The sequence below is a fragment of the Odontesthes bonariensis genome, chromosome 7 (assembly GCF_027942865.1).
Source record: "Odontesthes bonariensis isolate fOdoBon6 chromosome 7, fOdoBon6.hap1, whole genome shotgun sequence".
Taxonomy (NCBI): domain Eukaryota; kingdom Metazoa; phylum Chordata; class Actinopteri; order Atheriniformes; family Atherinopsidae; genus Odontesthes; species Odontesthes bonariensis.
Window position 1 is genome coordinate 33,907,836 of NC_134512.1, and position 26,535 is coordinate 33,934,370.

The following is a 26,535-nucleotide window of genomic DNA, read 5'->3' on the forward strand; positions in this document are numbered from 1 at the left end:
TATATTTTGTTAATATTTACTCAGGGTGAGCAGTGCACGTTTCCTCAATGTAAACAGCTTGTGCAGAAGGTATTACACCTGACACTTGTTGTCCTCTCTCTAAATATAACCTGTGAGATACCGTTAAACGCCACAGCTACATGTTTCCTATGTCTCACTGGCAACGCTTGCATCTCACACCCTCAGAGCTGAGCCCCTGCACATGCTCAGTAGTGTTGCTCATCGTGCTCATGGACACTCAGCTGTAGCTCCTGATGTCCGAGTCGTACTTCATCAGCCTTTCTCTCTCCCTTTTCCTCAAACTTTCTGTCAATCAAAGTCAGTGAAGGCTAAAAAAAGATGTTCTCAATCGGTGTGAGGATGGTTAGAAGCCCTGTGTTCACGATTATTTTCAGATGAAAGGATTCTCAGTGTAAAAAGATCAGAAATCTTAATCAAAAATTGAATTAAATTGTTGAGAGTTTGAAAAGACTTTATGTTTTTTTTCCCCCTCTATCAGCAGGAGCAGTCAGCGCGGTGGAATAGTTCTGCTCGGCTTTCAACAGATTACTGTTATTTTTCAATTATGCGAAATCCTCCCACAGCCGACAGCTGAAAAGAGGAATAGCAATTCGAAAAAATTAAGTGCCACAAAAAGAACCCAATTCACCCTTTCATTACCTCTCTGTTGTGATTTAAAATGAACAGGGAATCATTTATCACATGCGTGTTTACAGCAGCAGCTGTTGTTAATGGAAAAGTTAAAGTTTTAGAGCTGGAAAGCTTTTATGCAACTACTCCATCAAGAAGAGGTGTCTATCTATGGGACTGCACATCGTTTTCATGCACAAATATGAGACAGCAATAAAGCTATTTATTCTAACAAAAATGGACATCTCATAGTAGAACTGAACCAAAATTTGGGGGCAGTTTGAGGCCCGCTTGCATAGCTGAAATGCAAGTGAGAAAAATTGAGTTCACTCCGAATATTTGGTGACCTTTAATACATAACAGAAACTTTTTGTCCATGTCCCTTGGAATCAATTAAACAAACAAAATGGTCGCTTCAATTCCTCCATAGGGTCCACAATAGTTGTGTGGGAGCTGTCACAGTCCTGCTGGGAAACTGACAAAGTGGCAACCACATGGGCTGAAAAATTAATCCAACGGGGAAATGACCAAATCTGCAGTTTCTTCGGTGTTCACTTGAGGTTGGCTCAAAAAGTGAGTCAGTCCACAGGGACGATCATGCTATAACATCTCCAGCTAATTCATGCAATTGTGACAAGTCTAAGGAGGGGATTTTTTTGGACAACGACCTGTTATGAATTGTATTAAGAATCAACAATAAGCATTATTACTGGAGCGACAGCTGAGTGTCCCTGTGGAAAGTTTAGGGACCTTATATTGTCGCTCAGATCTATCCTTTTGCACATTACCGCTGAAGTCCACAAGCCGTAAGGTGGCATTAGAATCAACATCCATCTTTCATACACAGTCTATGCAAAACGAGGGCTTCAATGTAACAGAAGTTCATAGATTTTTACAAGTTCATTTGTGAAAGTCCAGCAATGCAGGTTGTATTAATTTGATTAAAAGAGCCTGCATTTAAGAGTCTTTGAAATGTATATAGTTATCATTTACCTGAAATATGACAACCGGCAAATTAAACATGCTCACATTTAGACCTCGTTGCCAATAAGCTACCACAAAAAAAGGCATATACATTTTTGATTGAGCTGTAAACCGAGACAACTCATAATGAATCTCAAAATCACTGAATATTTAATTGTCATGCCCAGAGACTCTCATTTTTAGTTTCATGTTTTAGGTTATCTTTTTGTGTTCAGTCCATGTTTAGTTTAGTCATGTCTTTGTTTCCCTGCACTCAGTTTATTAGTTCACTCACTTCACCTATGTTTTTTCCCTCAGCTGCACTCACTCTCCAATCACTCTTACTCCCTTTTTAGTTTCCAGCCTCCCCTCTTAGTTTGCCGGATCTTTGTTGAATGTCATGTTTGTAACCCATGCTAATATTCCTGCGGCCCATGATTCCCACGTTTTTGAAAGCTAAGTATTTATTCCATGCCATGTCCTTTTGTTTTGTTTATAGCTACGTTTTTCTCCGGCTCTGCCGCGTTTTATGTTGACACTTTGTTTTTGTTTAATAAAACAAGCCTTTGTTTATTGAAAGTCCGCATCCATGTCCTCCATCCTCACACAAACCTGACATTAATGTCCTATTTTTAGGAGTTGTTTATGAAGCATTGGGAACAGAGGGGGAGGGAATTTATGCTGTGGTGTTTTTCAAGTGGTAGGCGAGGGTCCAGATTCCTGTGGGCTCCTTTTATCTAATGAAACGCTTCTAATAACGAATGCTTATTACTGGAAAGTGACAGATTAATTTATTGAATTTCAGGTTGTGAGAAACTCACCACTCCATAGGCAACCGTGTTGCTGTAGGATCGCAGCTCTGGGTAGATGTTTGAGAGGAACCAGCTGAACGGCTGACACTTGAGTTTGGCCCGCAGGGCCTTTCTCTCAGAAATGTCCCCGATGTCTATTCCTGAGTTCTAATGGAGGGAAAAAAAAATACAAACACACTATTTTACATTTTGAGCATTACACTAATACCCCACGACCTCGGGCTGCGCAATCTAAATGTGCTTCAACTTTCTGAATTGCAATGTTGCAATGAATCTAAAATAACTGCAGAATTTGGGGCCTGGGGGGCGTTTCAGCTCCGCCGCTTCCTTTGAATGGCAATGTGAGAGCTTCAAATCATAACTGAGCAGAAAGACGGCAAGAAGTGTTTAGAGAGCAGAGACAGAGAGAAAGATATCACTTTTTAAATGTGTCTTTTTATGACAGTAGGGTGTTTTAACCCATACGAGAAATGATTTACATTCAGAACCTGCATACAATGAGTGTATTAGAGGGTGCTCTAAAGTGATGTTGCCATATGACAATTTGAGTTACTGTTGATGTGAATAGCCAGTAAAAAAAAAAAGGGGACGAATATTTAACATTTGACTTTAAATGATTATCACAGTGAAAGCCAACCATTTCCTGTCTCTAAAATCTAAGAAATAATTGCATTTTTCTGTTGGAGATCTTTGATAATACAGTTCACTGTTGTATTGATACAATGAACAATATAAAGCAAGGAATCGCTTTGGGCTCAAGATAATGGCAGACATCATTTTCCACCCTTTGCAAATGACTCATGCACACTGAAAACAGTTGAAGCCCTTCTCTGGGTAACATTAGTTGTAATCATATCGAAGACAGTTGTAGGGAGAGAGGATGAACTCTTTTTCTCGTCAAGACCACCTGAAAAATGGAGGAAAAACATTCCTTTCCACAAAGAAAAACCTCATTCGTTGTTCTTTCCTGACTGTTTACTGACGTTATCATACGTCAACCCCAATAATAGCTGCCAGCAGCAGATGGTCTGAAAACACCTGCAAATCAGACACAAATGCTGAGCTTGGAACCTGGCAAGATGGATTATCTTGTGATCTTGATCTTGTAAGAATCTAGGTGCCTTGCAATATTTTCCAGAAATGGTCTGTGGCAGATACATTTTGGATAATTTCATAATCAGGTGCAGTCAAATCTTATTTATGGAAAATTAATTCTTCTGAGAGCCTTTTTGACTACAATAGTACTGGTTGCTAGGATATTTGTCAAACAGCCTCCAAACACAAATAAACATTTACTCAATTACGCCCACACAGACAGAGAACATCCGAATCAAACTTCAGATACACACGTACGTGCATCTGTTTACCTGCAGCGGAACATTCCAGGCCATGTAGACGTGACTCTTGTACTGGTCCATCCAGACCTCCGCCACTCTCAGAGCGTTGCGACGCACGTGGGCTGTCAGGTTCTCAGTGTAGGGTTTGTGGGCGCGCTCGATGTGCGCGATTCTGGAGCAGGGCAAGACCTCCACGCTGCCGCCACACTGCCACACCTGTTATGACAAACACATACAAACAGAAACATTAGCGACCTTAGATGCTTTATTTTCCTTGCCTGTCATGTCAATGTCAGTTAAACCTGTACCTTCTCAGAGGGAGATTAAATTCTCGCTCTGACTGAGCCTGCTTTAGAGAATTAGTATAGTGTCTAAAATGTCCACCCAGGTGCTATTTTTTACTATTCTATCATTTGTTGAGAGTGGAAGCTGTCAAATATGTCTGCACAGGCCTAGCTAGCGCGATGAAAGCCCTATGAATCACTCGCCCTGAATTCAGAAAAAGAACATGGCCCTCTGGAAGTAGCATCTATTGTCGCTGTAGTACGTCATAGGGGGAATAAAGTTATATAAGATTCCTCCTTTGGTCAAGTGAGGTTAATAAAAATCTTGTACGATGACATCTGAGTGGATTAGATCCGGGTGCAACTTCTGCTTTAATTTCCTACCTTTTAGATAACATATAACAGACTGTATGCAGATCATTCATGGAGAGGATGGCTTAAATGTTGTCCTCACCTCTTATGCTGCACTCGGGTTCAAATTGAAAAGGAAGAAGCCAATATTTACCTCTGTGATAACCCCTGTCTTAATTTTGTATTGATCATTGGTTTGCTCTCTTTAGGTTTTTGGTGGGAGTGGCTCATCAGCTGTTTCCTGGGAATACCTGCAGCCCTCTGTTCCAAGTCTTTAAAAACATGGCTCTACCAACATGGAAGCCTTGACTTGTTTCTTTTACATCATTCAGTTACACACATAACTTTCCTTCACTGCTGATCCATTGAATTTTCCATTGCCACCATTTGTTGTACATTTATCTTTAAATAAAATATCTTGAAAGGCTGTGAAAAACACTGCGTCTGTACTTGAGTCGCTACCAGAACCCATTCCCGCTAAACATCACATCTAAATAACCCAGGGGTTAAGGCCTTCAGTGCAGACAGTTCAGTTGATTGAATGAAACAAGTCAGCTGTGCTGCTGCAGGGTTGGAACAAAAAACCTGCAGCCACACCGGCCCTTTCAAGGATCAGTTTGAGACCACTGATATAACCAGTGTCAATATAAATCAGATTAGCACCACAATGTCAGGTGACACGGACAAAAAAAATGCAAATGCCAGAGTCATTTCTATACACTAGCATTAAAAAACATAGATACATTCCTTTATAAAGATATATACATAGATTGGCCTTTTTTTTACTTTTCTGCTCCACTTATTCACAGCTGTCACACTTGGTAGAGCCAGTATTAAGGGTTGTGCTGCAGAAGCTGCTCAGTGAGCAGTTGATGTGTCACCTACTTTCAGTGGATGAACCAACATTTCACACTTAGTGGTCTTTTACTCATCAAAATGAAGTTTCAGTAGCTTACAGTGGATACGGTTAACTGATAGAGGACTCTTCGGGTTTTCATCTCTTACTCCTCAACTGACATTTCAGCTGCTTTCAGCAAATAGTTTTTAGTGAGCACCATAATTTGTGTGCAACTGCCATGAGTGCTTAGAAAGACTCAGCTGATAAATACCATTCGGGGGAAAAAGGCCAACCAGGTAAAAAATCGTGGTAAACCAATACTTACAAGGTCAATCTTCAGCTGTACTGTATGAAATACATGCAGATCAGACAGAGCAGCACATTGTAGCAGAACATTGTGTTGCTGGTGACTAATGTGATTTAACTACCTTACAGTTTGTCAGTTAGTCAACGTACAAGTTGTATTCAGGTCACTGATGTTAGCCTACAAAGTGCTTAATGGAACGGCTCCCATCTACTTCAATGCTCTCGTCACTCATAATGAATCTAAACATCCTTTCAGGACCAGTGTTGGGAGTAACGGCGTTTAAGTGTAACGACGTTACTAACGGGGTTATTTTTCCAGTAACGGAGAAATCTAATTAATTACTTTTCCCATCGTTACAACGCCGTTATCGTTACTGAGAATATAAAGTGGTTGTAGGTTTTTGGCTACACATCAGCTGCCTGGAGAGAGCAGGGGTGGGGATGATGACACCGTTGCAAATGCGATGATGATTGGCTGTGTGCTCACGCTTTCTCACTGCACGCGCTGACTACTACTACTAAACACACACAAGACAGCGACAATGGCGACGAGCCAGGGAAGTTCAAAGGTAGCATTCTCTAACTGAACGTACCGGCACTACTTCTCACTCGTGGAGATAAAAGGCAAGAATGTGTATATAACATGCACGCTAAGCCCAGGGAAAAAAACTTTGTTCACGTCTGCCTCAATTACTCAAATCTAATGAAGCACCTCACATCAACCCATGCGAATATGAAGCACTTGTTGCTTCTGCAGCTGCTAACCCAACCCCAAGCCCAAATGCAGCTGCTAACCCAACCCCAAGCCCAAATGCAGCTGCTAACCCAACCCCAAGCCCAAATGCAGCTAGCTAACCCAACCCCAAGCCCAAATGCAGCTAGCTAACCCAACCCCAAGCCCAAATGCAGCTAGCTAACCCAACCCCAAGCCCAAATGCAGCTAGCTAACCCAACCCCAAGCCCAAATGCAGCTAGCTAACCCAACCCCAAGCCCAAATGCAGCTAGCTAACCCAACCCCAAGCCCAAATGCAGCTAGCGTGAGCCCCAGCGAAGGAGACGGAGCCACTCGAAAACAAACAACACTCGATTTTTAGGGTCAGAAACAGGTGACCACCATCACCATTTTATATTCAATATTTATGTTTTTATTTCTATGCATCATATGGCAGGCTGCAATCTATTGAGTTCAAATAAATACCGAATGTTCTAAATGACTGTATATAGTGTTTTTATTCTTCAATCAGTTAATATAAACATATTTGGTGTTAAAGATTTTATAGAACGTAACGACGTTATAGAACATAAAAAAATAACGCCACGGTTACTTTGCTGAGTAACTAATTATTTTTACAATGTGGTAACTGAGTTGCTTACTCAATTACTTTTTGGGAGCAGTAACTAGTAACTGTAACTAATTACTTTTTAAAACTAACTTGACCAACACTGTTCCGGACATTAGATATTTGTCACTCCGGTCGTCACAGGATTGTCGTCTAGCAGTGCCTACACCACGCTTAAGACAATCCAGACTCTTTTCATGTGTCGTTCCACGATGGTGGAATGACAGAACAGGGACGTCCCCCGTCTATCTTCAAGAAACTCTTCTTTTCAAGAAAAGCATCTCCTACCCTGTACTTCCCTGCCCCCTCTAGTGCACTTTCTATTTCCGTGCTTCCCTCTATGCCTGCACTCCATCTCTATCCCTGACAGAGTCTGACTGGTGGTGTCCTTCTATGTTGCTTATTGTTAGCTTTGTTAGCTGTAATGTTATATCCTCATTTTTAAGTCGCTTTGGATAAAAGCGTCTGCTAAATGCATAAACACAAACATAACATGTGAGTGGAAGCCCTTTTTACAGGAGCGTTAGTGTTGCTGCCCAAAGCATAAAAAATGTTATGTGCATACATGCTCGAACTTTTCATCTGAGAGAAAAGTTCACCTGTTCACCTGAAAATGCAGCTTTTTTTTAGTTGCTGCTGAGATAGTATTTTCTTAAAAAATTTAAAGCAAAGTTGTATAAATTTCCATAATTCTCCAGCAGGCAGGTTAAGAGTGCACCGTACTGACTAAAAACAAAACACCGGAGAGTGCAGATTTGAAATAGAAACCCTCCATTTTCTGTATGCACTTTGTGTGTTTGTGTACTAATCCATCCTGCTGGCCGGCCTACTTCGCTGTATCCTTTCAAAGCACAGAGCTGCTGCAGAGCAACAGCAAAACTGTTGCACTGGCGTGGTGCCCAGGCAGGAGCGCAAACTAGATGCCAAATTCTAAGGCAATACATGCCACTTTCAGAAATACCTCAACGCTCTCTTTCTTGGATTTACAATGTCGGGCTATAGCTTGAGAAGCTACTGTTCATGAATAACAATCTATGACATACTGAATGTGGGTGTGCAGAGATAAAGACTCAGCCAAGTCAAAATGTGAACGGTAAAAGAAATTCAGAGAGTTTTTCTTATTTTAATTTCTTATCAACCCTTTTGTCAATTTTAGATGTGAATTGCTAGCTTCTAAAAAAAAGAAAGCCCTCTACCCCGACCTTGTTTTATCCCACTCGGGATAAGCCACACACAACATTATTATAGCAGTCTGTGTTTATGTGCATCGAGTGTCTTATATTTGTGTGTGGCTGATTTGTATGTGTGCGACGCAGTCAAATCACAGCACATTTATAAGCCTAATTGTTTGCCGTGTGTCTTCTTTTCGCCTTAAAGTGGAACAAATCTCCCTCTTGGACTTGTGTTTTTAAAGGTTTTAATGAGAAAATGAAAGGCGAAAGGGAACAACACATGACGTTGTGAATTATAAATCATGTCGGGGACAACTGCCTGTTGTGATTTAAAACAAAAAAAAACAACAACTTGAGACCGTGTGCATTAAAAATGCAAAATATTACACCCTGGTGCAGATGAAGCTTCAGGAAAATAATCTTTTTTCACAATAGGAGCCAGAAATACAGAGCGCTTGTGCAGAGACTGAGGCGAAAGAAAAAGAATGAATCTCTCATAACAAAAGGCGCCTCTGTTTGGAATGAAGAAGGTAGAAATAGAGCAAACCGACTGTTTTCTGGCTTAAAACGTCAGCTGAATTCAACTCATGATGAATTATTTAGGTAAGAGAAATACCCTTGAGACATGAGTGCAGAACTGATTCTGTCAAAATATCACTGCTCATTTACATAGTCATCGATCTGGAAGAAGGGGGTCTTTGCAGTGCCGTCTGCTAAGTCAGCAAAGAACAAAGGTATCGACTGTTCTTGTCATTCTCGATGTGTTTTTCGGTAAAATAACTGACGACTATGTTTTTGTGTAGCTTGCCGGGCTTGTTGGGGTTCCATTTAATGACAGGTTCAGACTTAGATAAATAGCCCTGTGGCACTAGAAGTGTTTGAGTAGAAAACAAATGTCAAAGCTCTGGCTGAAGCTTTGCAAATATTTTGCTGCCTTTCAGGTTTTCTAAAAGCTCCCATGCATATAAAAAAGGGTTATCTCCTCAAGATCCAGCCCACCTTGAACCCTAATGTGTAAAGAACCACACAACAAGCCAAACTGAAATCTCAGTTTACCCTTTGTTTTGTCGTCTCTGTAGCAGGGAACTTATTTACAGCACTGTGTGTGACTCTAAGCCCTCTTTGTGCGCACAGGGAAAAGTGAAATGTGGCCAAAGCAGGAGGCAGCTGGAGGATGCATCTGATGTGGGTCAGAAAAACACGGACCACCGGGGGCCTGCAGGAAGACCGTCTGTTCATGCCACACTGAAATCTCCACTGTGACCATGCCCACAGGTGTTCCAGTGATTTGTCTCCACAGAGGGGGTTTATATAGACAGAGCAACTGTATACTAAGACTTCTACAACAAAAGGTAACCTCTTGTTGCAGAGACACTTAAGTTCTCCTTTGAGCTGGTGTTATTAGACTCGTATGAGTTGACTGAGGTGACTTGAGGTTCTTGAGGTCTCAGATTTCTTCCAGCAAGTCTTGATATTCCACAGTTTATTAAAGACAGCCTGTGTCCATTTCCTAATGGAACAAGAGGAAGGTAGTTTGGCAGAAACACTTAAATACCTCACATCAGAGGTGAATGACAGTGGAGCTGCATTGCAGTTTTCTTTGCGAGGATAGGGGGTTCGTTAAATTATAGTGTCAAGGATGCACAAAGTCTGAATCTGTCACAAACAAGTCTTTGGAAAACACATGTTCAAGAGTTTGATGTGTTCGTAGGCCAGCAGCTGAGATCAGTGTCAGCCAAGCCTGGTCAGATCTAACCTGTGCTCCACTGACAAGATAATCTAAACCACTCCACACTGAGCCTGAGTCAACAGTTTTCCTCAAATGCGTCCTGCATCTATTAGGTTTAAAACGCATGGATCTCCTGAGACTGATGTGCAACGTAAGGATAACTGTGCTTCTACAGAACCATCTGCCTCCCGAGATCTGATTAGAGATTAAATGGATGTGGTAAATGTTAATGATATTATTGAGTTAAACTTCATGGAAATGATGTAAAACCTGCTACTGTTTAAATCCAGCCAAAAAATGCTCAAAAGTCCCAAACAAAAACATTGAAATCATAGCAAAAAAAAGGCTTTATTTTATCGGATTCCTTTGCTGAGAAGTTAATGTATTATTTGGCAGTTGTTACATCATTTGTAATCAGCTCAGTTTGCTTGAGTCAGACTAAATGAGTTATGTGAAGGACTGATATTGTTCCCATTCAGTCAAGGAAAAGGTCATTTGTCTACTTTTTCATGCTGGATATAGCTGCTTTTGGAGATATTTCAATTTGCACTGTGACAATGGCTGATGCCCCTGTGTTTGACAGGACTCAAATTGCACTGGGTAACAGATATCTTTGAATATATTACTTCACAGGGATGTTGAAATGTTATGTTTGGGTGTAAGATGCAGTCTCACCCTGATGCCGAGCTCCACATTTTCTCCGCCGTAAATCTCCATGCCCTCGTCCAGCAGGCCAATCTCCTCAAAGTATTTCCTATCGACTACAAAGCAGCCAATCAGAGCTGGGCTCCTGAGGCAAATGAGGAGAGAAGGAAAGAGAAGTGGTCAGAGAAAATAATGAGAAAATACACTGTTTACTGAATGCAAAGCAATAAAGGAGTCATGATGCAAAATATTCTACGTCCTATCCAACAATTAGCCCCACACTGGCAAATCAACACCCTCAACACCCTGATGATCTGTTTTTTCATCTGAACAAAGGCCTTAGCCTGTCATAATAAATAATTTCAGTGCATTATATGTAAAGATGACCCTGTTGTCAAAATGATGACCTCACACAACAAGTTCAGAAAATGTGGGAAGAAAAGCACTCAGATCAACATCAAACTGAATCAACAAGAGTAAAAAATAACTCCTATTAGTATTCATGCTGTCAGTCCCACACATCTTCCCTCAAATGAAATGTAATGGTGCTGCAAAAACAGCTTGTTTGGGTGAATTTCTTCCCTGTGGGTGGACAGATTGGCAAAGTGCCAGACTCTGAAAGGACCCTCCCACATCAATCTTTGAATACATTATTATCCCTACAACCTGCAGTTAGCAGCACAATTAAATGACAATATATATATATATATATATATATATATATATAAATAACAGTAACTTTTAATAGTACAGCATATTTTTACAGGATATGAAGAGCTACAAAAAAGACAAGTTAATTAGTATTTGTGTACAGTGATATGAACCAAAATGTAGCCAAAAAGGTGGCTAATGTTGTCAATATTTTAAGGAGCTATCAAGTGACATGTAGCGTCACATTAGCATTGTTCTCCGCAATTGCTTCACAAAATGATTTTTCCACAAAACATTAGGTTGCACCTCAGAAATAGTTCCCAAAGAAGGTTCCTACGTTATGCTTCAATCGATCAAATGTGTGCTTGTTAACACATATTTCCACAGACTTAGGGCTACTTCTGCTCTCACACGTCTATTGCTAAACTGTGCTGGTCTCTGCAACAAAACAAGGCTGCAAACATTTCTCTCCGACAGGTGTTGTGCATTCAGTATTGCTTACATTTCTTCCCAGTTGTCAAAGTAATGCAAATAATGGTAAGATGACAAATAGAGAGCCTGGAAACTTAAAATGTATCTGTCAGTTTGTTTGTCAGCTTATTCAATCCTGAACAGATTGAATTTTTCCACCTCAGCTGTCATTTTCATTTTCTAAAACTATACATTTAATCTTTGGCCAGATTACTGGCTTGTTGGTTATCAAACTAACCAAATCCCAAATGACCATTATTCCTCCGTTTAGCGAGATGGACAGATCTAAAAAGTCTGTTTTTGGCGGTTTTCACTCTTACACAACAATCTGTGACCTTATATGTACCGACATGTTCCTTTTTAATTGTGCCCAGTGGAATCTTTTAGGCACAGGTGGACTCTTAACAAGTTACAGATAAAGCGGAGGGGCTGACAGAAGGTTAGAAGTACCGAGTATCGTAACAGAGGGTCTGAAAACTGAACTAACTGGGATTTTTCAGTCTTTATTCATAATGAATCCAGCTATCAATCACACAGCCTTGTGCTGTCCTTGTGCAATTTAACACACAAGGCATTCTTCGTCTAGACTCTTCTCGTTGGTGGAACAAGCTGCCACATTATATCAGCGAGGGCACCCTCGACTACCTTCAATAATCTCTTTGACTCATATCTTCTGAGAGCACCTAACACCTCCTTCCTAACACCTCTAACAAGCCTAACTCACACTTAATACCTCAGATAGACTGCTATTAATGTCTATGCTAGGGTTTTTTGCTGGACTGAAGCTTGAATACTATTCCTTGCTTGTAAGCTTGTAAATGCAAATGTCAACTGACGAAACAATCTGTCATTGTGAACATTTGTGTGTAGGCTGGTGGAAAAGGAAAGAATTTTAAGATGGAAGTCAACAACGTGGAAATTTGAGAGGGTCGGATAACTCATTTACATTCTTAAAGTGTGTGAAAAACTACATTTAGTATGTAGATACATGAAGAATTAAGGGCCGAAAGTTTATTCATTAACAGTGAAACTATATGACCTATTTTGCTTGTTTTTTACCTTTGAACTTTTATATGTTCTGCTTTATATAACAAGACTTTTTTTTTTCTACAATAAACCTGAGGGTTGGTCCATTACTTTGTCTGATATCTAATTTCCTCAAGCACAAGGCCTGAAAAACAAAATAAAGTGCAATTATCCAGATACTTAATGTCTAGACAGTGACTCTCTTCAGTTAATTAAAAGAAAAAAGGAAATACAACTGATTATCAACTGAAGCGAGCCTTTTGAGCAAATCCAGAAAAGGTAGACAAGACGGAGGAATAAAGAGATGGGGCTAATCATCCTCCTCCGTTATGTTATTGAGCAGGACATGTCCCCTCATCTTTTCCCACATCTATAAACATTGCATCATTGATTTTTTTTGCCATAAACCAGAACAGCAGAAGTTTTATCCTCCTGCTGATATTGGTAAGCAAGCAATTTCACTTTTGCTGGGATGTTTTAAGACTGCAGCAGCCAAAGCGCTCATTATCTCTCAGACTGGCCACTGGTAATAAAGATCTGGATCTTGTTGTGTGTGTTATAAAATGGCATTTTATACAGTCATTTTATAACACACACAAAAGATAGTAACGACACAAATGACCATTTTTTTCTCTTAAATCTGTGTAACGGCCCCCTGTTTCTGATGCAACAACTTTCGTGTGTTACGCTTAATGAGCTTTGTAGTTGAGTTGCATCCTTTAGGTTTGACATTGGTTTTAAAATATTGACACTTCACTATCAGAATTTGCATACCTGAGGATTACAGTTAATACAACGACAGAATAATGAGCTTAGGAAGTGATCTTATCAGACAAACTTCAATATGTTTAAGGGGATTGTTGTAGGATTCCCACTCGTCAAAGTCACACAGAACATCTTTGTTTTACCTGATTGGGGCTGTGTGGTTGCGCTGTGTCCACCACGACTTCGGCGGGTTGAGGTATCGACACCACAGTTCCCAGTCGAAGCCCTGAGCAGACAGAGGGTACTCCTCAAGCTCAAAGGTGTCGTACTTGATGTTATCAAAAGAGGGAGACACCACTCGGGTCCGGTCCTCTTTTACTCGTTGCAGAATAGGTTCTGCCCTGTGGGATGAAAAATTGCAGGTGGAAAATATTCAAAACAGAATGGCAAAATAGTTTTTATTATAGTTTTTTTTTATAGTAAATAAGTTTTTGATCCAGTGTTTCTCTGTTGCTATTGCTTTCCCCCCCTTTTTTTTTTTTTTAATGAGTGACACATTACAATCATGAACTGCATTACAGTTCTCACTGGATTTGATTTATGAGCAATAAGGAAAGGTGTTAAAGTTAGGAAGATCATTTTAAGTAAAAGCATCATGTCTCGAGTCGAGGTGGATAAAACCAGAAAAACCATCTTTCCCTAACCTTAAACTGCTGCAAATGCTCACAATAATCAAGAAAATATTACTATTACTACAAGCAGATATCTTGCAGTCAAAGATATGTTGGTGGAGAAACATATGTAGACATGTAATGGCTTTTACAGTTGTACAGCAACATAAAATATAAAGATAAAATCTAATGCTCTAGAATGACATCTAAAAATCTAAACAAAAGCTTGGAAATGTCTGCGCACGCATCAGGACGTTTGATTAAAAATAGTACATTTATATACTTAAATGTTACTAAAACCTGACAAAAGCAGAGGGCTTGATATCCCCCAGATCACTGAGGGGCAGAGGCTCAGGAGGAAGGTCGGTGGTTCGACTCCGGCTTCCCCGGGGCCACATGTCGAAGCGTCCTTGGGCAAGACACTGAACCCCACGTTGCCTACCGACGCGTCCATCGGTGTATGAATATGTGTGAATGAGTAGAAAGCACGTAGTTATAGACAAAGATGTGCTGTGTGAGTATGGGTGAATGTGGCGTGTAGTTTTGAAGCGCTTTGATGTGTCAGTTAGACTAGAGAAGCGCTAAACAAGCACAGTCCATTTACCTTTTACCATCACACATACCAGATTGAATTATTGAAAAGCACAGAAGAAGAGATTATGCACAAGGTGTGTTTCTTTCAGTGATAGAACAAATAAAAAAATTTTAAATTCATTGGTTGAATGACAAGTTGGTGCATCTGGAATAAGATTATCTCCACTACTGTAGGGGTACTCATGAGAAAAAAGACTAAAAGTAAATGTTATTGGATTAAAAGTTTCTTTATTCTATTACTAAAAATGTAGAAAACTTTCACAGTCAAGACAGTAAAGCTGCGGTTTAATCCGATTTGATCCACAGTGACCAACAGCTGCCATCGAATGCTGATTGTTACAGCTATAAGTAAGAAAACCACCGTCCTGAATGACATTTCTGCTGTCAAATAGAAAAAGGAAAATAAATTACTGTTGCAAAGTAGAATGGCAATTTTATGGGCTAAATTCTGGTAAGAACATCATTTCTGAATGTGGGGAGTATGTATATATTTGTGTGTATTTATGTCTATGTGACAACATATATGGATATTTGCATGTATATGGATTAATGCATAGTTTTCATTTAATCATACAGCCAATTCTATTCTATTGGCCTATTTAAACCACTTTAGCACTACTTTAAGTATTGAACAAATAAATTAAAACTACAACAATTTCCCCAAATAAATTGTTGTTTGTCATATTCGTGTGTAATATTCAAATTATTTCTATAAATAACCAGCAATTCTTAAGCAATTAAAGTTCTTTGAAGTCTTTTTTTTTTTTTTTTAAGATTAACGACTGTAAATGATGATTGGATTAAAGAGACAAACTTCGATGTGCTTTTAATAAGTCTGAACCTTGTGGGTGTGTTCGCATTATGGAAGTAATTTATAATCTCTGAGTAGTCATTATCCATCATCCAAGCACACAAGTGATTCATTTCAGTTGTCGTGCCGGCCAAAACTCAGAACAGTGTGATGAATAAGGCACTGATAACACTGCCGACTGCAAAACATGAAGATGGAAAGTCAAAAAGAGCAGAATGTAAACATTCGGTTGAGTGAGTCTGCAGTCCCGACTAGATTAGGAAGGTCAATCCACCGGTGAGAAGTGAAGACGACTAAAGAGCAGAATCACGACTAAAGAGTTCAGGTAGGAACTCATCGGGGAGGCAGAGGAGATTCAGTGAGATAAGTAACTCTGAGTCTGGAATGAGGAACTCCCAGAGAGATACACTCTAATGTACACTCTATTTGGCCTTTTGTCTTGAAGCAGAGAAGAAGAACGGAAAGGGGTTGTAGAATTCAATACTGCTGAGGGTGAGGATCTGAGCGGGACCAAGAGAGTCTAAAGAGGAGGCAACAGCTTTAAATGGAAGTAAGCGGAGTTCTCCATCAGATAATAAAGAGGATTCAGTCAGTAGGAGCTAAATGCAAAGCTGCAGGGCTGTGACTGTGGTGATGGGCCACTGCAAATCTGATGGCTCCTATTATTTACACAGAATGTGTAGACAGCTAGAGCAGTGATCGCATACAAGTGATTCTGGGTTGAAAAAAAAAAAGACTAAAAAGCTATGTGGTCAAAAAAGCTGAGAAACACCAGCAGAGGATGTAAGAGTGAACATCATCTATCATTTTAGGGGCCTTGCATACATGCACACTGGTGTTTTGTGGAAGTATTTGCCTCCTTTGTCCTGGAAAAAAAAGCATCATTACAGAGCATCATCTAAAAATTAACCTCAGTCCACAGAGAAAGCCAAAACACAAAAAGAACGTAGCAAAAGTTAACTAACTTTGTTATTATCTAAACCATTTGCAATGACAATCGAAAGGCATTCACTGTTATAATATAACAGTTGTTTTCCTCTCAATGTGCAGGTGAAGCAGCTCACTCAAAGAAAACAGAGATAATTCTTTAGTTCTTTGGAAACAATACCATGCGTTTTTTTCTCAAGGTCAACAGCTGGAGATCTTATCGGGTGTCAATAAGAACTGGCAGCTTTGGAGTTTGGTTCTGTGTTGGATTTTACAGCAGCACATTAAGATACCACCAGTTTTTAAAATAACAACCATACATCTATGTGCAGACAATCATCACCGAAACACCAAGAAATCCAATGATGGCAACACAGGTGTGGCAATCGGCAAATGAAACTCGGTGTGAAAGAAGAACAGGAAGCAAAACTAAACAGAATGCACAAAGGAAAAAGCTTGTACACAAGAGTGCATACCACTGGGATACGAAGGACAAGGTTGTCACTAAAACAAGGAAACAAAGCAGAACCTGTAGACCATGACACAGTCGGTCTCCTGAGTGAAAGTCCAATTCTAACAAAGTCTTGTCTTTGTCTGACTCTGAACCAAAGCAAACAGTGACTGAAAAGCATAAAAGAACATTTAAAAATCCCAAATGAAAACACAAACGTTTGATGCAGAAGTCCAGAATTAAATTTCACAGGGCTGAAAGGCTTAGATTAAGCCTTCGTGACTGAGGGACATGTTATGATATTTAAGCCAATAACTCAAAGAACGCAGCGAAGTGAAGAGAGGAAACTTGATTTGCCTCCTCTGAGCACTGATGAATGCTTTGCAACGCAAACTAAATCAAAGAATGCAAACAGCTGAAACCTTCACTTTTTCACATTTTGGGGCCACCTATGATCTGAGAAAAATGTAAATAACTCATTCCTACCAGTGAAACCATGCTTAATTTGTAATTATAAATGCCACTTTTACATTTGTGAGAGAATACAGATGCAGAGTCAGCCATGGAAACTGCCTCTTATGACCTGCAGAGAAAAAGCTATTTGATTTCAATCTCCAACAGAAAAACAGCTCCATGGCTGCTCATTTAAAAATGATAAGAGAATTGACACCATTGCACAATGAAGAGAGGGCGCAAATGGCAACTGATGAGAGGAAAAAGATAGCTTGCCATTCTTAGTCTCACAAAGGCCGTTGTTTAAATGCAAACTACCCTTGAATATCCCCAGGGGGCCACACACAAGAAACTGTGCTTTCATGTTTCATCAGAGATGCAGGCTCATGATTATAACATCTAAACATTCCAACATCTCAGAGAAAAGGAGGAGGGACCCTTTAATTCTTGACAGGCTGCATTTTACGAGGTAAACTTTTAGTTTTTGTCCTCACATTTACAGGGAAAAATATCTAAATATACAGAGAGAGCACTGAAATCCAATCACAGAATCAGTGAGACCTCCACTTCCCAAAATATATCCACATAGAGAGGCTTTACTGAAGAAATGCTTCTCACACAGCTGAATATGTTAGGGGCTTCTAGAAAAATCTTAAGATGTGTTAAAACTGAGTTAAAAAGATTTCATTTCACACGGCATTGGAAAACTGAGGAAGTATTTGTGCTCATCTGTGGCTTCACTTTTCCAGTTTTAAGTGAAAAAAATCAATAATATGTCAGGTTTTTGCCATTCACCTTTACGAAAGGCAACTTCAGCGACAGTGCTGTCATTCTACTTCTTTTCTACAGAGAAAGACTTATTAAAAGGTACCATTGCTAAGTAATGAAACCGTGTTTAAAATGAGTTCAACGGAGCGTAACAATGTATTACACACATAAAAGGTAATATATTGGTTCAATTATGAGATTAAAAATGGATGCGAGACTTTCTTTATCACAGTGGACAAACAGATTCACTGTCTAAATTTAGAAGGGGTGAGACTCCAAAATCCTGGGAAGAAACAGGGAATTCATGTAAGACTTATCTGATTTTATTCATGTTTGGAAAAGTCTTTCAGTTGCTTGTTAGTAAGTGTTTAAGCTTTAAACTGCTTGGTTAGATAAAAGCACCAAAAATACTTCTTTAAAGGTGGGGAAGTATATAGTTTATAAAGTACCAACTTGGAAAGCAACAATAGAAATCAAATTAAATCAAATCAATTTGTATAGCACATTTCATGTACAAAACAATTTAAAGTGCTTTACATAAAATAAAAGCATTACAGCAGGGAGTGGAAGAAGCATTAAAAATACATAAAAGAATATAAAGAGAAACAAATAAAATAATTTAAATGAATTTAAAAACAAGCAACAGAAACAAACAATTACAATTTCTACTCTCCTCTAAAGAAATGAATCTCTGACCCTTTCATAAAGCAGTGGAGTGGGATTAGTTTTTTTTTAAAAGTGCTGTTTGGTTAAGTTTAAGCACCAAACACACATAAAAACATCATATCTGCACACCAAAAATCAATGATAATGATGCATTCTGAACAAAGTGACACCAAAACTCAAAACAAGGATCCATATGTGAAAACTTGGGCATTTAACCAAGTTAAAACCATACAACCAGACATCTGAGCTGCGAGCACTTCTGTGTCTGCATTTACATCAATTTCACAACGCAGCATGGCAGCTTGTTGGGATTCATTACTGTCTCATTGTCAAACTACTCCAAAAAGCAGCAGCTCACATTGCAGATGGTTTATTAGCAGTAAGGACCAAAAATATTCAAGGCAAGATAAGACTAAACAGCTTGAGGGCAGTTTAGAAGATTAACCCCTATTTCTGAAGATCCCACATCTAACAACTCATGGTGTATTTGTCTTATTTTTGACATAATGATTAGATGAGTAGATATAAAGCATGTAAGATGAATCAAATCAAAATGGAAAACAATGCAGATAATTACGGTGAGCAGGAGAGATAATTACGAAGATTGAGTAGTTAGTGCTTTTGGGGTAATTATACAGCAATATCTCCATTTCTATAAATAGAAGTGTGTAATCTGTTCGAAGGTGGGAGAGTTCCAGAGGAACGAGGATTAAGAGAAGACACAGCGTCAACTTATCAGCTCAATAATCAGCATCCGACCGACCAAAAACATTTAAACACCAGCACAAATTTTGAGAGTTGTTATCCAGCTGTGCTCTTTTGTGTCTCTGCTAAGAGTGATTTCATTAGTCACAGACCAAAACCCCATGTTGGCAATATGTGGGAGGTTTGTGTTGGATCTGTGTGCAGAAAGAGTTGAGTTTAAAGAGAGTGAAATAGAGAGGGAAAGAGGACAAGAGTGGGTGGAGGAGTAGCAGGGTTAGGAGCCTCGTAAGTGTCTCTTTTCTAATCTAGAACACAGCAGCAACAAATGCTGCTTTGGATCCCACCCAGACATTATAATGAAGTGTGTGTGTGTGTGTGTGTGTGTGCGTGTGTGTGTGTGTGTGTGTGTGTGTGTGTGTGCGTGTGCGTGTGTGTATATAAACAGAAAAGCAAGACAGCATACCCAAGTGTGCTACCAGCAAACTGTGTGTGCACATTTGCTGTGATTCAAGCATGTGAGTGTGATATTTCTCAGGCTGTCAAGCTGATTAACAGGTACAAAGCACTGTTGTTGTATCTGAGGGCTTTCAGGAAGGAACCCTGAGGTGTTGAAGTGTCCACGGCTCAAAGAGACTGACAGGAAATGCGTTTGGAAAAGAAAAGAGTACTTGATTTCTGTCAGAAAAGCTTAAGTATTACAAAGGATTAAGTGCTGTGAGCATCAGTTTCCGCATCTCTGTGACATCTCTGTGACGGACTCAACATAACCAGCTGCGCTAATGGTGACAGTAATTAACTACTGCTCCTTAATGGATTACTTGGGAAATATTTCTATCATATCTCAACATACTTGCATTATTTGAAGCCCTTCTCCAAAAATGTTTAAGAATGATACTGATTTCTAAGAATTGGAAATATGTCTAATCAGATGCAAATGAATAGAAGAATAAATTTAACACTAATCTGATTTACATGCTGCAAACGGGGAACATGAAAGATCCATTATGAAACGCACCGGTAAACGTCTTAAACCAAGGACAATGATAAAAGATTGTGCAAGCTAAAAAAAGATTAACTTCTGGTGAAGTTATATAGCTTTTCTGCAATATTCATGAACATATGGAAGATTTACATGACGTGTCATGTGGCAGGAGGATCTGTGGTGAAATAAGTCGTTGTACTTGTTCGTGGAGACTAATTTGGGAGACACTACTGTTTTCACCTTGGCTGTGTTCCAAACCGCATACTTCTCCGACTACTCCTACTACTCATACTAACTTTTTGAGTTAGTATGCCAGTTTGAGTAAGCGAGAAGTTCCCGAATGCATACTAGATTTGCTGAAATGTTGGGTATGCATCATGAGGTTACTACTCATACTCAAACTACCCAAGATGCAACGTAACGTCGCAGATCGTCATTTCCTGTCAAAACGGCAGTTTCAAGCTAGCTACAACGAGGGTAGGTTCACTTTCTGTTTTCAAAACAAAAGCACCAATTGTATGGTAATGGCTTTCCCTATGATAAAAGGCAACGGGTATTTTATTTTGTGAAAATAACCGGAAGTGCGTTGCTCACTGTGGCTAGCTTTAGCAGCGCCGAATTCGTCGGAACAAAATTGTAAATAGCCGGTATTTTGTCAGATTTTCAACACGTTGGGGATCTAAACGACTACTTTCTCGACTGAAAATGTTTCAAATGTTGCTAAAGTTTACAGAGTTTAGAGCTTAAGTTAAATCAGCTTCAGGCCGGCTGATTTCGGCTCGGGCAGGAGCGAAATGCATTGTGGGTAAACGCTCTGCATACTGTCTGATCGATGAGTATGCCATATGCAGAATGGAAGTATGCAGTTTGCAAGTATGTAGTATGTGGTTTTGAACACAGCCCTAGTTTTGCCCTGTGGTTATACTGCTATAGGCCTGGACTGCTGGGGGACCTCCCATGATGCACCTCTCCCCTTACTCTCCACATACATGTTACATCATTGTTGTCATTAACTTGTGCTTCTCTCTCTCAGCAAGTATCCCTGGCCTGGTGTTATGGTGCTCGTTGTCCTCTTTCCTGTCCTCTCAACCCACAGCCGGTCGAGGCAGATGGCCGACCTTCCTGAGTCTGGTTCTCTGAGTTCTTTCTTTCCACCATCGGCTCATGCATGCTCGGGATGAGGGGTTGAATCGAAGAGTTCATTAGTGCATGTTGCGTTTTAGGCTTGGCTATGATTACGAATAGATCACTGATTGGATGCCAAATATTCAGGTCAAAGCAATTGTTTGTGACGTGTTGGGAGTGAGAGCCAGCTAGCTAAACTAAAACCCTTCAACATTAGAATTGTTGCATCAGCATGAAGATGAAAACATTTTCAAAGTTTGGAAATACAAAGCTGTTGACTGTTATCACTCAAGGTAAATTCACAGTATGAAGAAGCTTTAGTGCACACCTCTAACTGTATTGTGGTGTGTTGTGATTGCTTCACATAGGAAAGCCAATCACTCTCACCACTTCTTGAATGGATGAAAACCCAACTACTATACGTGTGTTTCTGATTTTTTTGAGACCTGTAGAGAAACAAATTACCCTTTTCAAACCAAGTAAAAATCAGAAATTTTTTGTGGAGGTTAGCCAAAAAAAAATTGTTGAAAAGTTATTTATTTAAATGAAACCTCTGTTTACCATACATGTACAAACTTAATAGGGAGCAATAGTTTTAGCTAGTGATGTGTACTTTCCTTATTCGAAGACAGATCAGGATTCACTTTAGTAGCTGCTGCAAGAGCCTGAAGCTGTCACGATCTTGAGTGCATAAAAGACATACAGATCACACAAAAGACCCTCTGTTGTAAAACGATTTTTATACCCCTTCATTGTCATTTCTGCTGTTTAAGTCTTAGTCTTCTGTCTCCGTCCTGCTGTCACTGCAGACATGTCTGAACTAGCCAGCCTCCTTTGACAAGCTGTGACATTTAGCCTGCAAAAGCTCGAGGCTCATGGGAATTATTAAAGGTTGTTGCTACAGTAAAAACGTCAGATTTCTGTCACAAGAGGAAGAAAAACATCTGCAGCAACTCCTGAAGCTGTAAAAGCTACCTTCAAAGGATTCACTTGTCTCAGTTTCAAACAGAGTAAGCAGTGTCACAATGTGCGGTCATCGTTGCACCACCACACTCTGCAGAATGCTGAACTCTGCTGTGATTTTCTTCTCATCTTACAGTGACAGTAAATACATTAAAAACACAACATCAGCTTCAATAGTAGCAGATGTTCTTGACATTATTGCTATCGCTGTGCAGTGTTATTCAAGCGACGGAACATAAACAGCGGGAAATTCACTCCATATTGTGATTATCATCAGGCAACAATGATAGTGTGGCACGCAAAGTACGCAAATGTGTGGCTTGTAAGCTGTTAAGATAAACTTAAGGGCGGTTAAACTAATGAATTTGTCTCGGCTACCCTGAGGCAATGACTGCAAGGCCATTCCAAGGCAGAGCTGTGAAAAACCCATGAAACATAAATCCAGATGAGACCTAGGTGTATTTCACAAACCTGTTAAGTGCCACCGTCTTATTTGTTATTCTTGTAACAGCTTTGTACATCTTTTCAAATTCTGTGTGATTTGTGAGGTTAAAAAAAGTACCTTTATACCTATTAATAAAACATAAGACTGAAAAACTGTGGAAATGCAAACAGATACGAGCTTAACTGTGATACAATACCTGCTATGATTTGGTAAGAAACCGTTAGTAAAGTGAAGCAAACAAAAAAAAATCATTAGTTTAATTTGGCTAGTTAAAATGATATATTAAGAAAATGACCCACCAACCTATAATGCCTGTGAATCAACTGCTAAATCAACAATCTGTTAGACTTCCTCTTTTCTTCATAAAACAAATATATGTTGAGTATTTATACATTCATCTTTGCATGTATATTTTACAGTAAAACTGCAGCAGGATATTTGGGTCCATGTGCTGTTAAACTGTGTCAAAAACTGTGTTAGATCACCATTCACAACAGGATTAAATGTTTGTGTGAAGCAGCCACTACAGATGTGTTTCCCCATGCAGAGACAAAGAAAATATCCAGCGGACTGATTCCCTCAATCACAGCAATCTCTCTATTTCCCCAACAATAAACCTCAAAGACATTAACTTCTATTTTATACATCAGAAAGTCTTTTCATTGCCATGCTTTCACACAATCAGCTTTGTGATCCAAAATACCAACAGATATGTCACACGTGCTTCTGTGGCTGCTGAGAGGTTGCACCTGCCTCTGTGGGGAATTCACAGGGAAATGGGTTACACCTACAGAGGGAGAAATGCAGTAATGCCCTCATAGATCAACTCATAAACAGAATGTTTTGCATTTTTAAGTGCAAAAGTAAGTGCATAGTAAGACTATTCCTGCTGCTGTCAGCGATAAAGTGAGAGAAAAGATGCCGCTTTGATTCAATCCGCAACCTTTAATAAGCGCATTCAGCTTAAGAATTATTTCTGCGTTCTTCCCCTTCTCCTCAGCATCACGTACACGAGGCAAGTGCCTTCTGATAGAAAAAAAACAAACGAATAAATCAAATTTAGGAGAATGCTGATTATGGTTATCACGCATGAGTTGATCAAACGGAATAGACCGAAGCTATGAAGAGAAAACCCAATCGTTTCATTTGGAGATCCAAAGTCAAACGTACAAAGAATCGTCACAATACAACAGCGTGTCTGTAAATATTTTCCATATCACCTCAGCAGCAGAGATCACATGTTCAGTCCATATAATTCACTCTTGTAGATGTAGATGTGTACGTAAAGGGAAGCCATGCTTCTGCATCCAGCAGCACACAATAACATGAGCACAATGCAAGTCCAATATTCTCCCTTCACTTATTTAGTGTTTGACCACTCCTTAGGGAAAGGTGAACCACTTAAGCTACTAAATGCTCCACTATGTTCATTAGGTTTTCGTTACTTACTTTTTTCTTTCTTTTAGTGAAAAGACAGCTACTTGGCACAGTTATAACTAGATGAGAGGCGCAAGAGTGAATCAAAGTAGGGAACTTTTGGGCCTGAGAATGGACGGTTAAACCAAAAATTCTAAAAGTTGTTCCCCTTTGATTAATTGCAGTACTTGTATATGCTCAACACAGCAAGTGATTTCTTTCACACTATAAATTTGATCTCCTGTAAATATAATATTGATCATAGTGTCTTTGTTTTCAGGTCTGCTGCAGTTTTTGCTTCTTTTATATCAAATCTTTGTCAGGATCTGGAATTTAAGTTGTGTCTTGTACTTGGTTTAGTGTCTTTATTCTGTACTTTGTGTTTTCGGTATTTAGATTTAGTCTTTGTTTCATTATAGTTCTGTTTATTCAGTATTCAATTATGTTTTATTTTCTCCTTGTGTTTTCCCTTAGTGTGCTCTCTCTCGCCCCTGTGTTCTGCCATCTCTCTCTCTCTCTCTCCTCAGTCTCTCTCCTGCTCTCATTCACTCACCTGCAACCCGTTTCCAATCAACCACCAGTTGCTACTCCAGTAATCACCTCCCCAGTATATATGTCTGTCTAGTTCAACAACTCCTTGCCGGATCCTCTTCATTACCTTCCCTACCTTGGTCTTCGATACTTTTGTCTTGAGTCTTGTTATGTCCCCTGGTCTGGTCTTGTCCCCCCGGTCCCTGGTTGTTCCTAGTCTGTCCTTTTGCTAATGTTTTGTTGTTTTCTAGTTTTATGTCCAGTTTAGTTTTTTGATATTCCAGCTTTGCTGCGCTTTTTGTTATATTCATTTGTCAATAAACCCGTTAACTTTATTTTGCCTCCCCGTCGTGTCTGCACCTGGGTCCTCCCTTAAACACATCATGACAATCTTAAGGTTTCCTGTTTGCCAATGCATTTGATTGATTGGATTTGATTAAAAGATCCTGATTAAAGAATTTCACTGCACAGCACCTTTTACTCCACTTTATTTGCCTTATTTTTGTTCTAAACATCTTGTTTTATGCGTTCTTGTTGATACAACTTATTAAATGCATTTTATATTCTATGTGAAACACCTTGAATCACATTGTTGTTGAGTTGTGCTACATGAATACATTTGCCTTTAGTTGGCCTTTGATTAGCAAGTGTTCCCCAACATACATTTAACTTATTTTTTTATGAATGAACTGATAGCTAATGACTTCATTCTGCTATTTGTGTGACATATGCCTTCATACGTCCTATTAATTTGGTTTTGCTAGTCATAGGTATAACAGCATCACTCATCCCAAAGCACATTTCCTCTGAAGATGTAAATCTTAAAAAACATTTCACAGTGATTTACTTGCATCACCCCCAAAATATATAATATCCCCTTCTATGGAAGATCCAGCATGGCTTCATTCTAATGAGTGTAATAAACTTGTCAGTCCACTAGTGTCAGTGACCTGCTGTGTCATCCTGAAGTATACAACAGTAAACTTAAAATGATAAATAAGCGCAGAAATAACATGGAAATGAAGCTGTCAGACACAGAGGCTTTAGTTAGCTTTAGGAAAATCCCGTTGGGTCAAACTAGTAGATGTAAAATGACATTAGAAATATTAGTCTCGTTAAACAATCATATATCTTGTGAGATCAGGCAGCTGCATTCAGGTTTCATGGCTTTGTGGGACAACTTGTGACAACAGTACCCTGTATTAAACCAGTGGTTTCAGTGCACACCAAGTCTGGTGCTACAAGGTTGTATCTCTAGATAGAATAATAAAAGAAGCCTACTTATTTAAAGAAATTTAGTCTTGAAATGTATTTCTAAAAATTCTCCACCTCAACTTCTGACCAAAGTACTGTTTATCATACATCTGGAGTGTTCGGACCTCACAAGCTTTGCGGTTACATATAAACAGCCCTAACTATCATTTGGGGCCACCAGGTGAGTAGTTGCATGGTGCACATTTAACTCGTATCTGTGCTATAAACATTCCTGAACTTACATATAATTTAGTGAAGCCTTTTACTCACCATCCGGTGTTGAACTCCACATGTGCGTCAAACAGAGCGACCACAGGAGCAGAGGCTGCCCTCCATCCACTGACTCTGGCCCTGATCAGTCCTTCCTGCTTGTCATGGCGAACCAATTTCAGGAACCCTGGGCCATGCTGGGCGTTGGTCTCATCCACAAAGCTCTGCAGGTGCTGCTTCAGCTCCACTGGTGAGAAACCGGCACACAAACACTCTTAGATGTTAAAGAAACACTCACTGAA

The 26,535-nt window shown here is 39.5% G+C and overlaps 1 protein-coding gene across 3 annotated transcripts in view; it reads right to left on the reverse strand.

Moving 5' to 3' along the window:
* LOC142384410 (polypeptide N-acetylgalactosaminyltransferase 18-like) overlaps positions 1 to 26,535 on the reverse strand; it is a 158,573-nt gene that overhangs the window by 46,958 nt on the left and 85,080 nt on the right. For all 3 annotated transcript variants that reach the window (XM_075470639.1, XM_075470638.1, XM_075470640.1), the window contains exons 4-8: positions 26,294 to 26,480; positions 13,465 to 13,662; positions 10,439 to 10,553; positions 3,773 to 3,958; positions 2,415 to 2,552 (exon numbers count right to left, since the gene is read on the reverse strand). In XM_075470639.1, coding sequence (XP_075326754.1) covers positions 2,415 to 2,552; positions 3,773 to 3,958; positions 10,439 to 10,553; positions 13,465 to 13,662; positions 26,294 to 26,480 — 824 coding nt within the window. The remainder of the gene's footprint in view (positions 1 to 2,414; positions 2,553 to 3,772; positions 3,959 to 10,438; positions 10,554 to 13,464; positions 13,663 to 26,293; positions 26,481 to 26,535) is intronic.